General features: G+C 44.4%; 2 protein-coding genes across 7 annotated transcripts in view; both read left to right on the forward strand.

The window, feature by feature from the left end:
- The window catches only part of LOC125949594 (hormone receptor 4-like), a 21,768-nt gene extending 19,531 nt beyond the window's left edge, over positions 1–2,237 (forward strand). For both annotated transcript variants that reach the window (XM_049676743.1, XM_049676741.1), the window contains exon 2: positions 1–2,237. This exon is cut by the window's left edge and continues 3,619 nt beyond it. In XM_049676743.1, coding sequence (XP_049532700.1) covers positions 1–569 — 569 coding nt within the window. In that variant the 3' untranslated portion in view covers positions 570–2,237.
- Positions 2,238–2,485: 248 nt separating this feature from the next.
- On the forward strand, positions 2,486–13,363 carry LOC125949683 (uncharacterized). Of its 5 annotated transcripts, none has more exons than XM_049676950.1 (10): positions 2,486–3,725; positions 4,097–5,105; positions 5,964–7,278; positions 8,966–9,425; positions 9,516–9,718; positions 9,806–9,960; positions 10,027–10,245; positions 10,321–10,555; positions 10,636–10,971; positions 11,048–13,363. In XM_049676950.1, the coding sequence occupies exons 2-10, from the start codon at positions 4,446–4,448 to the stop codon at positions 11,239–11,241; spliced, it is 3,777 nt and encodes a 1,258-aa protein (XP_049532907.1). In that variant the 5' UTR covers positions 2,486–3,725; positions 4,097–4,445; the 3' UTR covers positions 11,242–13,363. The 5 variants fall into 5 exon arrangements, with proteins under 5 accessions (XP_049532907.1, XP_049532905.1, XP_049532908.1 ...); XM_049676948.1 differs by having other exon boundaries at positions 2,486–2,936; XM_049676951.1 differs by having other exon boundaries at positions 2,486–2,921.
- The last annotated feature ends 129 nt before the right edge of the window (positions 13,364–13,492 follow it).

Consider the following 13,492-nt stretch of genomic DNA (forward strand, 5'->3'; position numbering starts at 1 on the left):
CAGCGGACGGGAGCGGCGGTTATTATCACCACGGCACGCTATCATCCCGCCATCCCGATCTCGTTATCTCTCCAACGCTCTCCCAAACCTCCTCTTCCCACACGCTCATCTCGCCGACGACGATCGTGCAAGCGCTACCCATTGGCGCTAGGACGGAGGATCGTGACAGTAATTCCCCGTCGCCTTCAATGCAGCAGCCACCGGTGACGGATCAGTATGGCGGCCAGAAGTCGGACATTCAGATGGAATCGCCGAAAAATATGACCGTCGTGCAGCAGGGCAAAATAATGCCCTACAAGGAGGTAACTAAGCCGTTCGAAATGTCCGACTTCTACAAGTACTCCACCAAGTATAGGCAGAAGCAACAACAACAGCAGGAGCAGCAGCAGCAGACGCAGCAGCGGCAGCAGCAGGATCCTCAACAGATGGTAGACGATCGGAGTACTGTCCGTCAGCAGCAACAGCAGCAAGAGGTAGATGACGAAGGTTCTTCCGGTGATGGCATTCACAAAGGTATCTATCAGCCACCAAATCGATCAATTTGTCAGCCAATTAACAACTACAACTAGGAGGGCGGCGAAAGAAGAGAGAGATATCAGAGGCAAGCAATTAGAAACCGACAAGATTTCATAGAAAGAGCGGAGGGTGCATTTTTTAATGTTAAATAGCGTATCGTCCCTCTCCACTATATTAGCCGATGATTCATGGTTAAAATGAGCATCTCTACAATTGTACCTGTTGCGTTCCCACTATTGCAGATACGGGGACTTTGATGATAGCGTTCAAGATAAGCGATAAAGATGTGGTGTTTTTGTTCAACTTGATTCTATTTTGCGATATGTTTTCTGTTATCGCATACTCTGCTGCTAGGCGTGTAGGAACGCTCTCACAGTTCGGTGCCGTGTCGTTTCCACCCTCTAGGTGAGGATTCTAAGAAGAAAATGAAGGTTACTTGTTGTCCCTTCTCTCTCCAACTACCTTGAGCTAGCAGCAAGGTAAAGCAGGATGAGCGAAGTGAATTTACTTTACCGGACACAGTCTAGTAGCTACTCTGGATTGTACAATTACCTTCGTGATTTCAACTCATGTTTCTTGAGGGAGAAATTATTAACTTGGTGAACAGCATAACACTATCTTTCAACCCCATTTTCTATGTTATATCCTCATGACTAAAACAAACACATAAACATGAACTTAGGTCGAATAGATGAACAATTTCCTCTTTAAAAGACTTGCAAAAACTATAGGTAGTATATTCATGGTCCCTGGCATGTTATGCTTCATGACATTAGAAATAGTAACTGAACAACAACAAAAGACTGCAGCTTCATACCACATGGACGACGACGGCTAAAGATGATGAAATATTTAGTAGTTTAGTAGAGTAAATGTGAATAGCAGGTCCTTTCGAGAGGAGATACTAATAGCTAAACAGAGACTGTACAGCGCGGCCTTATGAATGGTAACAGTTCAAGATGGTACAGAAATCGATCGGAGGAATAGGATCGGGGCTTATCTACCAAATAATTGTAGATCAATCATTACGTTAAATGATGCTTACTGTTTAGTTTTCCATAGAGAAACGCAGCAAATTTATGTTTTGTATTTAACGTAAATATAAATAGTGGGATACCTGTTGCGATACCTATAGAAAATGAAAAAAACTAGGCTAGGTTCAGATTGCTCTTGAATAGATCGTAGAAATGATATAAACCTTAATTATTAGACAGTTGTAGAGTTGTATGTTTGATGGTTTTGCTTAGCTCTCAAATTCGGACCTTAATAACAGTTTGCAAATGGATAGCGAATCCAACTAAATTGATTAGATTCTAAATGTTTGGTTGTAAGCATATGCAAAATAGCAACTGTTGACTGATTGGTGGAGTTATTAGTTTATTCCTGTGCGGACAAGGCGAAGCTCAACAGTTAAATAGAATCATACGACAGGAAACACGAACGCAGGAACGCTTCTTTCTACTGTTGACAATATAGAGAATAACGAGCTAAGTCTTATATAATAAGCGGGGGTGATATACAGCAATTTATTGAACATTATAAGATGCTAAGGAGTCTGATCGATCGATTGGAGAATATATAAACTTTTCTTAAAACCGTCGTGTTAATCGAGTCTTATTTACAGCTGTATCTTCATTGATACACCGATGGAAGTTGATACTTTTTGACGATATTCTAAAGAGTAGTAGTTAAATTGTTCCTGTTTATAAACTATTAAAGTGTCGCTCTAGAAACAGGACAGTAGCACTGATAGTTAAGCCAGGCCACTAGTGTGGCCACGCGTCAACGGTCAACATTCAAACTGCTGGAAGTTTTGTCGTATTGAGACTGCAAGAATGCGGCAAGATTTCGAGCACTACAGTGATGATCGATAATATATGAGCATTTTTCACAACAAAATGCCAAATTATTAACAAAAATCAAAATTCTGAACATAAAATGGGCTGCGTGGCACTGTACCGTTGTTTTGGTTAGAGATCGCTGCAAAAGTGGGAGCTATTAACATTTTTGAACTTTTTTTGTGAATTTCGTACTAAATATAAAAATGAGAAGAGAAAAATAACATCATTTGCAACTCCCGCGGTGGTTCCATTTGGAAAAGTAGGCCGGGAAAATGTAAGCAACTTGGAAAACTGCATCGCGAAAGATCCCAAGACTGAATCCACGGAAAACGATTCTCTTTCTGTTCCTGTTTCTGTACGAGGCAGCTGCGGTTTGAACTCGGTCCCGTAATTCTGTGCAGTGAATTACGTGGAGTGTCGTGTCGCGAGTGTCGGAACTCCGTGAATTATTATTGTAGTGAAAATGTTGTCTTGAACCAGCGGAGAAAACCGAAAGGAAAACTCTCCAACCATCAACTCCAGCACCAGCAGCAGCGGGAGCATCAGCAACAACAAAAGGACGAGGTCGAGGTTACGAGAGTATGATAAACTGCAGAATTACACTCCATAAACGATTCTCTTAATACATTTACTGTGCAGCGGAGAAGTTTTGGGTTATCAACGGAAACAGTTCCTTCTTTTTGTTTTAGCAATTTTGGTCCCGGAAGAAGACGTACTCGTACTGCTGGCCCACAATGTGGCGCTCCAGCTATCCTTTATCTAACAAAAATCGATTCCGTTGTTTTTGTTTGCTTGCTGTGTGTCCCGCCACCAATTGATTTTCAGTACGCGTGTTTAGTAGCGCTTCCGGGGCAGTGGCGGTGCGGGAGTGATAGTGATAAATTTTGCAGATAAAAAGGTTCTAGTCAGTTCCGTCAGGCTTTTCGCATGAATTCCGCATGATGTAGCGCATACTAAATAAAACCTCTTCCATCCTCCGCCAATTTGCCGTGCTTGGCCGATTGGGAAATTAAGCCACCTCATCATCATTTTCTCCAGCTCGACAGACGTTCATCGATGCGGAAATCGTGTTTCCCTCGTTGAATCAGAAAAACAGCGACGACATGACCTTGCTCGGTGCCGTGGCGGACACTTGTCACCATATCGCAGGGTCCAGCAGCGCGTAATGTCCGCTGCCGTGACTCATGTTTAAGTACACACAGCGACGACGACATCGTCCCCTTCACTAGTAAAGCGCGTTTCCAGATGCGATTGAGTAAGATAACGAGCAGCAGGCCATGTGCGAAGTTAGTCACAGAGTCTCGGTGTACTGCGATTAGTGCTACTGCAACGCTAAGCTGAGATTGCTCCTGCAAGGATCAATATCATGTATGTTTGATGATGGTTTTTTTTCGCTGTATGTTTGTACTTTTGATAAAGAACCGTCAGCTGGGTTCCAATTCCAATGTAATGCGACACCTCCTTGGCTAATAGGATGAGCTTGGTTCGGTCTCTGGAGCAACGTGTCCGTTAGGTCATGATCTCATTAATTCCGCTGATGGTAACTAAGCTTCTCGATCGATGTTTGGCTGCTTTTGGCCAGTAAGCGTACGAAATAGAATATTGGATGGATCTAGGCGTTGGCTTATTCAACCATCTCGAGCATGCTTTAGCTTCCCGTTTCCTAATCTAATCTGTCTTGTAGCATTTTGTTTTTCATTTCGTTCTCTAGTTTAACCTTTGCTCTGTTCTGTTTTTAGGAATGTTTAGCATCACTTCTGTTGTTGTTCTAGTTTCACTTGCAAACCTGTGTACCTGTTCATCATCGGCACAATAAACGGTGGTGGTTGTCGATTTTGGATGTTTGAACAGCTGTGATCTTAAGATGTGACTCTGGGTAGAGTGGAATCGAAGCTTCGCACCACCGGTCACTCGCCGATTCACTCGTCGTGCCAATAACAACCCCGGCAATGTATGGATTGACCGATCGAGGTTAACCGTTCCTAATATCTGTGATAAAAGCGCCAGTTGAACCAGGAGTGAGCATTGTTGCAAACTAATCCATATCGTTCGTTGTGGCCTCGGTGTTAAGAGTTACACCGCATAACAATGGCAACGGTGAATACGTACGCAATCAGCATCGAGCGCTTTAGAGCGAAAGCTGTCAATGTTCCGCTCTTACTAGGCACGACCACTGCTAGTGGTGGTGGAAGCGGAAGTAGTAGCAGCAGCCTGCTGTCCGCTAGCGAAGCAACAACGACGGGCTCGCCGACAACGACAGACATCGCGGCGGATGATCGAATCGAAATCGAACCCGGAATGACTCTGCAGATCGTTGAGCAACCATCAAGCAAAATCGCACTGATCAAGATTAAAGATTTTAACGGTAACACAACCGTGGCAACATCGACAAACGCGTCCCGTACGTCCTCAACATCAATCGGCGAAGGAACTGGAATAATGAATAGTGGGACAGGTGGAGTGGGGAGCTCGCATGAGAGTCGGATTTATCAGTGTCAGGCTGCCCATCTGCAGCGAGTACCGGCAGACGTTTGGCCGTTCATTATTGCGATACTCGATCCTCAGGAGCGCTGCGAGTTCGCTAAGCGACCGAAGCTGTTCGCATCGGTAAAACAGCTACGCACCGGGGACATTGTGCTAGTGTCCTGGCTGGCAAAAAATCGGAATGTTACGTACGATTGTATCATACGGTACATCGGACCGGTGCCAAAGATCGGCCCTGGGTACTACTTCGGACTCGAGCTACTGGTAAAGAGACTGTTTTATTCCTTTCATTCTCCCTTTACTGACTGATCCAATGTCAATCCTCGCGCGTATATCTTGGGTTCATCTGGTATTGTTTTTTGAAGACATCCATCCCATCCTGTTCATAGCCACGTATTCTACGCAACTGGCACCAATGTTTAGTTTAATTTTCTCTGCACTACTGAATCACTTTATCCCGCCTTATTCTTATCGAGAAGGAGCACTCGCATCTAGCAATCAATTGTAACCGAAAAGGAGAAGCAGGATGCGCAAGTATCACATCATGCGTATGCGATTGAGAGAGTAGCAAAATCGAAAGATTGGAGGCAAAATGCAAACAGAACTAAATTGTGCCATCAAAAACAACAAAAAGAAAAGAGAGTAAAACCATCGCAATCCGGTCTCATCCAAACCACACACCCTATCGGCCTGCCAGGTAACACAGGAGAGATTGAGAGTGGATTTTCTAGCGTCTTGCGTTCCGATTGACCAATTTTAACCTTCCCATTCCTTGTTATTGCCTTCGCGAAAGTGTTTCTTTCTGTTTCTATTTTTTTGCTTGCCTTTTCTTTCTATCCTAGTTCCTTCCTTCTTCTCTAGTGCATTGTTCTTCCAGTGAGTGATATTTAATATGAATTCGTTATAATTGTGCATTACTACGAGATTTCAATTGGCTTACCTTCCAATTGACGTATTCCGCGTTGTGTAAATAACACCCGAAATGATGCTACCAAATTTAGAGCAAACTAAATTCGGGAATCACCGTATTCCGTAAATCACTAATTAGTCTAATGCACCAGAATGCACAATGTTGGTTTTAGGACTAATTTACCGCCAACTTTCGTTTTTCCATCTTGATAGAACTTGGACAATGGCGAATCTCCGCAGAAGGACGATATTGATTTCGTGTCCGAGTACATGAACTGTGAGCCTCGGTTGGCGCTGATTGTTGCTGCAAACTGGTTAAAATTCCCTGAACTTGAAGCATCCACTAAACACCATCACCATAAGCGCAATCTATTGGACAGTTTGGTGTGTGGCGCAAAGGATCTAAACAATCGTTTGTCTCGTCGCGCGAATAAGCTCCACTCGTCGGACGATTCTAGCAAGAGCTTCAACCGGGCAGCGAAGGTGTTGAACAGTGATTTTCCGGCGGCACATCAACAACCACCCTATACGAGGTCATACACGCCCGAACTGACAAGCAGCTGTGGGGGGTCTGGTGTAGCGGCCACTGGTGGCACGTCGAGCAACCGGAAATCGACCGATATAGGAGCATTATACGAGAGCTTCAGTTGCCTGCAGATGGACCCGAGTACGAAGGCGATGCACAAGAAGATGGCTGCCTCAATATCAAGCCCGAATTTGTCGAAACAGGATAGCAGCAGTAGTACCGGTAGCTCTGGTCGCTACGTGAATAGTCACCCGATGGAAGGTTATGGCGATGAATACCGTCGCTTCGTCGAGCATGGTCAGCATGGGCATGGGCATATGCATCATGCGGGCGATGAAGCGTACCGCAGCTCGGGACGCAGTTCACAAAACAGTTCGGCCAGCAGCACGCTGAAACACACGAAGGCACGGGCCAGCAAGCAGCGATCGACAGGCTCGAACTCGTCGGTTAATAGTGGCGCTGGCCATCAATATCATCCAGTTAGCAAGCAAAGCACCATACTAAGCCTACCCGATCGCGATGTGGTGGTGATCGATTCGAACGAGATCGACGAGGCGATCAAGAGCGCGAGCGATGTGATCGTAGTCGATCCACCGCCGATGATCAGCCCAACCGATACGCGGGAAGTCGAGCTGATGGATTTACTGAGCAGCAGCAGTTGGCCAGCCGAAGCTGGCGAGGTAGCGGCAATACTAAACAGTACAGACAAAAAAACCCAAACGCCGCCATCGTCGTTCGGGAATGGCCATTTATTAGCCGGTGGGGGATCGACAGGAGGCTATACCAGTGGCAGTACGAGCAGTAATAGCACAGCCAATAGCTACCACAGTCACGGTAGTCACAATGGTAGTCGATACGATCGGAACAAATCTCTCAATCCCTTTGCGCACATCGGTCAACCGAAAGTGGCAAACGATTTACTGATTCCATCTGCCAGGAAGGCGAAATCCTCTATTATCACCGACACCAAACCGGTTACGGTTGATGCTGCAACAATGACAAGTGAGTAGCTAGGGTAGATGCTTAGCCCTTATTCTAAGTTGCTATGGTTATTTTATGGTATGGGTTGGTACATCGCGGTAGCAGGAGTTTCCTGTCCACTAAATGTTAACACATCTTCTATAAATTTGATTGATATTAACTGTTCAGTAAAATTTATCATTTTACCATGAAAATTGAATTATCCACAATACGGTGGCCAAACGATTTTTTTAAGTCACTCATCCGATCGGCTGTATGGGATTACCTTTGAAAGGAAACCACCAGTACCGAATGAATAACCGGATGGTGAAAATGGATCGGCTAGATGTAAACGTATGAACGAACGTTCTTTTAAAAATAGCCCTCGCCATCATCATCGGCTTCATGATCATCTCGCCGTAGCGCTGCGTTTGTCCACGTTTTAATTTCGGCGATCGCCATGCCACTCTGGCGAAGCATACCACACACTCGTGTGGCCAACTTGCAGAGAGCGAGAGAAAACGCTAAAGATCATAGAGTTTCTAAGCGGTTTCCCGGTGCATTGCTCGCGACGGTTGCTTCTGTTTCCTGAATTGTATGATCTTGGTCGTCGGGCGGTTTTTCACTCGTGAAAATCTCGTGTCTAAATCCCAAAACTGGTGCATCACATTCCGGTAGATCCTATTACAGATCGATTTGAACAGTGCGCTGCGAATCACAATTGCTGGTCAAATATGCAACAAACAGGAGGTTTCTGGTAGTTTCTTGTGCTTGTGGAACGATATTGTTAACATACAAGGTCTATGTTTTGTGACTAAATGGTAGTGAAGCAAGGTTTACCACAAGTTTTGGGTGTTTTGTGTTGCGCAGTGCTGTGGTGCGATCGAGGATACATTTTAGCTGCAAAGTCGATGATCAACCCAATGCCATGCTGAAGTGGATGCGCAGATGAAAAAATCTTGGTTTTTATCGCCTTTAAAATAATTTTCCCAACCAGAGATCACCATTGTTTCCTGGGGAAACATTAGGACGAAAACAAAGAAAGTTCTGCGCATGAAGAGGGCGGAAATTGAAATTAGATAACTATTAGCTATCTCGATCGGTTCGATCAGCGGGCGAGTGTTCATGATTGGCAGAGTAGCATAGGAAAAGAGTAAGCACCATACATCAGCAGGAGCGAGCCAAACACTACCATGTTACCGGATACATATGACAAGGAGGCATTCGACGGTATCCCTCTGACGGTGTTGGAGCATTTCGATTGGGATGCTCAAGTTGACGAGCACGACGAAGACGATGAAGGTTTGTTGTTTCGATGTATGTCGCATCCTTTTTCTAGCAGCTGCTTTAGCCGTGCATCTGTAACGGCAACAGAAATACTCCTGATCTTCATTGTTTGCCAGTGATCAGTCTTGATGTGATCATTCTTACTAACTCCATGTGATACTGTTTGCCCTGCTTTGTTCGCAAATAACACTACCCAATAGAACATAGAAACATCCTTGGTAAAGAATGAAATTTGTTGTCCCATCCAAGTAACCACGACCTGTAACAAATCGAATGTCAAGCCTGTCTGGTATCGAAATGGGCGCAAAGAGAATATGGTATACCTCCGAACGGTCAAGCATATTCCTGATTATTTGTCTTACGTTTCGTTCATTGCTTATCGCTTGTTACCGCCGTGTCACTGAATCTATCTTGGCGCGTGTTACTTCAACACCTTACCTAGAAATCAACGATGGCACCAGTGCAGGTGGATTTCCTACATCGAACGGCGGTATCGTCACCGCCAGCTCGACTAACGGCTCGACGGTGGGACGCGATAACGCCAGTGACAACACAATGATACCCGGCATTCATGGACCGCCACGCGTTGGATCGATTTCACCAGAATCAGACGGTGGTGGCTCGGTGTTGCCAATTTCGCCACTGCAGGAGCTACCGAATGATCCTTCTCTTGGTGTGGGATCCATGGTTGAAGTAACGCTTGATACACCAAACTTGGTGCCGACGGCTTCTGGGCACGATCCACAGTACTACGGTGTGATACGCTGGATAGGTCCGTTAACTCCGGTAAATACAGCCAGTAACAGCAACCCTCAGCGGAGACTTATGGTTGGTGTTGAACTAGAAGATGAACCGATCGAGCCGACACTAGAGACAACTAACGGTACTTACAATGGTGTGAGGTAAGTGGAGCAGTTTATTATTTCTAAATGTTTTAGGGCAATACTGATGTCAATTCGGACGGGATGAATTGTATCGCTTTGTTTTTACAGACTGTTCAAATGTCCAGCTAATCGTGCAATCTTTGTACACACGAGCCAATGCAGCCATGATCGACGCTTCCAGGATATTCCACCGATGTCGCCTTGTACTTCGCGTGCAACACAAGCATCTGGTACATCCAAAACCTCCAACGATACCACCATGTTCGGGAAGGTCGACTGTCCGGTGGTAAAGGGACGAGTGCCGCCTTTAAGTAAGTGTAAATAGGAACCGCATATATAGTGTAAATAGGAACAGAATTCTAGGCTTACATGATCGGTGATTGCTTTTTGTTTTGCAGAAATTCTAAAACTGGAAGAGCTCGAAGAAATTTGTGGCAAGTTTAAGGGAATACAGGGACACCATAACTCCTGCTACTTGGATGCGACGCTTTTTGCGATGTTCACCTTCACCAGTGTGTTCGATTCGTTGCTCTTTCGGCCGAAAGAACCAGAAGTAAGTAACTCGGGTAATCGCTGTTCCGATATCGATTTCACCGGATGTCGGTTTTTTTCTTCGTAGGACAATCTTCAATATGAGGAAGTGCAGCGCGTGTTGCTGGAGGAGATCGTAAACCCACTGCGCAAAAATCACTTCGTGCGTGCGGATAGAGTGCTCAAGCTACGTCAGCTTCTTGACCGGTTGAGCTCCGTCACTGGTTTGATGAGTGAAGAAAAGGATCCGGAAGAGTTTCTCAATAGCTTGTTGGCACAAATTTTGCGTGCAGATCCATTTTTGAAGGTAAAAAACGAGAACACATCTTCTCGCCATGCCAGAGAAATGGAATTTACGTTTGCAAATTCGGTTCCCTTGCAGCTCAGTTCTGGTTTGGACACATTCTACTATCAGCTGTTTGTGGAGAAGGACGAACGCTTGAATCTACCGTCGGTCCAGCAACTGTTCGAACAGAGCTTCCTCGCGTCGAACATCAAGTTGAAGGAGGTGCCGTCCTGTTTGATTATCCAGATGCCACGGTTTGGCAAGAACTTCAAAATGTACCCGCGCATCCTTCCGTCCCAGGTGCTCGATGTAACGGACATTATTGAGGATTGTAAGTGCCGTAGTATAGACTTTTTCGATTCGCAGGACTTGCGTTTAATTTACCGCTATATATAATTAATTCCATAACAGCGCCACGCCAGTGTTGGGTTTGCGGTAAGCTGGCTGAGTACGAGTGTCGCGAGTGCTTCGGTAAAATGCAGTGCGAAGGCTTGGAAGGGACGGCGATCTGCAAAAGTTGCATTGACAGCGTACACCATCACAGCAAGCGGCTGAACCACAAACCAGTGCCCCTATCCGTGCCGCAAGATTTCATACCGATGGCACCGCACTGTGAGGTGCCGCGCCTGTACATGGAACTGTTTGCCGTTGTGTGCATCGAAACGTCGCACTACGTGGCATTCGTGAAGGCCGCTTCGGGCCAAGATGCTCCTTGGTGTTTCTTCGATTCAATGGCTGATCGCAATGGTAAGATTACAAACTAGCAGCTACGAGGAGCCATCCAGTGTAATAATCGAGATCATTTCGACCATTTGCTCCCCAGGCGAACAGAACGGTTATAACATCCCGAAAATGGTTCCGGTGCCCGATCTGCCAAGGTGGTTGACAGAGGAAGGATCGCGTGCGATGAACGAGGAAGCGGTCAACGATAAGATGTTACCTGAGCACGCCAAGCGATTACTCTGTGACGCCTACATGTGCATGTATCAGAGCACTGATGTAATGATGTATCGATAATGAGTTTCGCTTCAACACCATCCGAAGATTTGCTTTGGTCTAATTAATCTCATGTAGTTTCATCTTCGGACCCTGTAATTCGCGATTGTTTATTTTCGGTCAGCAACGAATCCCGTCGGAAAGGTAGATGACGCACTTCTCGTAAGGAGTCATTGTTCTGTAATCGTAGTACACGTGCAACTAGAAGACCACGCGGAACAGGCGTTTCGATAAAATTGTGTTCTTTGTATTCCTGCTGCTGCTGCTGCTTAGTAAAAATAATTGACACTATACATCCTGAACATTGCATCGTCGGCATCCCCAATCCAATCGCTAAGAAACAATAATGCAAATAGAACGAAGACTGGCAGATGTGTGGCATAATTGTTTCTAAAGTGGCTTTAAGGAGGGCAGTAAAGAGGAGTAATGGTTGCGCAGGATGCGCTGCAAGTGAAAGCAGAAAAGATATACTCACCATACTGCAAGTAATAGTGGGAAACTAAAGAGAATATACCTTGACTTATACACGGATATGAACATATAGTATATATATAAATATATAAATATATGAATATATATATATATATATATTTATACATTTAAAAAAGTGTAGGAAAATGAAAACAGTTACTATCACGGTCAATGGAAGGGCGTTTCTGGTTCAGTTTTGTTAAACTACTTAAAAAGAACTCGTGTTTCATAACAATCGAGCTGTAATAAATCTACACGTTGGGAAATAGTGGAGGCACAACAGCAGGTGGCAACAGTGGAAAAGCAAAAAGACAAGAATCCTCTTATCAGTAAACGTGCTAACAAACCATACACACAAACTTGTACCAACCAATCAGAGTGCGGTAACTGATAGTTTCGAGTTCTAAACACTAACTCATAGCAATACTAGTGAAGTAAAACAGAAACGAGAAATAAGGACGGTATGATTAATGTGAGCGGCTGCTATCATAAACATACGTGACATAGAAAAAGCAAATTAGAACAGACAGAAACCGCCGAGGTGTGATTTCGAGCAAGAGGAAACTGTCGTGTTTTCGTTGTTCTGTTTAGATCTATATTGTTCTACGTTTTGAGTTATTTGTTTTTAATTCTAAAATGGATATAAAAAATACAAGAAACCTCGTGTTACTATCGATCATCCTAGCAGTACAAACGAACTTTCAATAAATGGATACAGATCATAGGTGGCGGCTGATGTTTCGGAATGCGATGTTTGTAGCTTGCAATGAAGTGTTGGGTTGTTAATAGTCGCTAATAGGTTCGTTAGCAATGACGAACCTATGTTGCATCGATGTGAATCAGCAAGAATCTTCTGTATTATTCCCAAAAAATTGATCACGCGAAATGTGAAACTATTGTTTTTCGGCGGCTTCAACCCACCAATATGTTTGATGTGTTTTTGAGTCGTTCAAAAAGACGGACAGGACGTTTATTAGATTTGAATTTGAGACACCGTGACCGTGGGAAAATAGAGAGAGTCGGTTCCGGGATCCGATTAACGTAGCGAATTTGCCATTTTGCTGCTGTAGAGTTGAGTGTTGTGCTGACTGCTTTCTAAACAGTGCTTTTAGCTTTGTTTGTGTAGAAATGAAATGATTACGCTGATTACTAAGCTGAATTGATCAAGCAATGGTAGGGATAATAATACCCTCGGGGCGTTAGGAATCGTTTGTTGGTATGGCTGTAGCAGTAGAGAGAGAGTATGTGTGTGTTTGCTGTTATTCTATTGCTTTTTCACCACTTCCAAAACCATTCCAGAGTTGGCATTAGATAATCGAAGAAAAGACATCGTAATCTTACATACTTTCATCTAAAAGAAGACAAATCAGACACAGGTTTTACGTGAACATGAAAGAGCAGACGTTGAATGAATATTACGAATAAAAAAATCAATCCGCTGGAATCGGTTTTCTGCAGGTTTCTAAAGCCGCTCATGACCGGATAAGAGAAATCATTCTGAAGACGAATTGGGAAACAGACGGGCGTGTTTCAAGTCAAGTACAAGCGAGCGTATATTATGCAATAGCCTGTATCCACCATATGCTGGTGAACTAATTTATAATTTATACATCAGCTAGGAACAGAGAGACAAACAGAGAGCGAAATAGATTCTTCTTACTCATATACTATATACCCCTTTCTATGAACTATGCTACACTTCCTCATCCCTTCTTTCGATACCTGATCACTAAACTAACGGATACATTAAGGATTTGCGTGCACAACCGCAGAAAGTAAGCAAAGCCACCGTTTTGGCGTT

This window comes from Anopheles darlingi, chromosome 2 (genome assembly GCF_943734745.1).
Source record: "Anopheles darlingi chromosome 2, idAnoDarlMG_H_01, whole genome shotgun sequence".
NCBI classification, from domain to species: domain Eukaryota; kingdom Metazoa; phylum Arthropoda; class Insecta; order Diptera; family Culicidae; genus Anopheles; species Anopheles darlingi.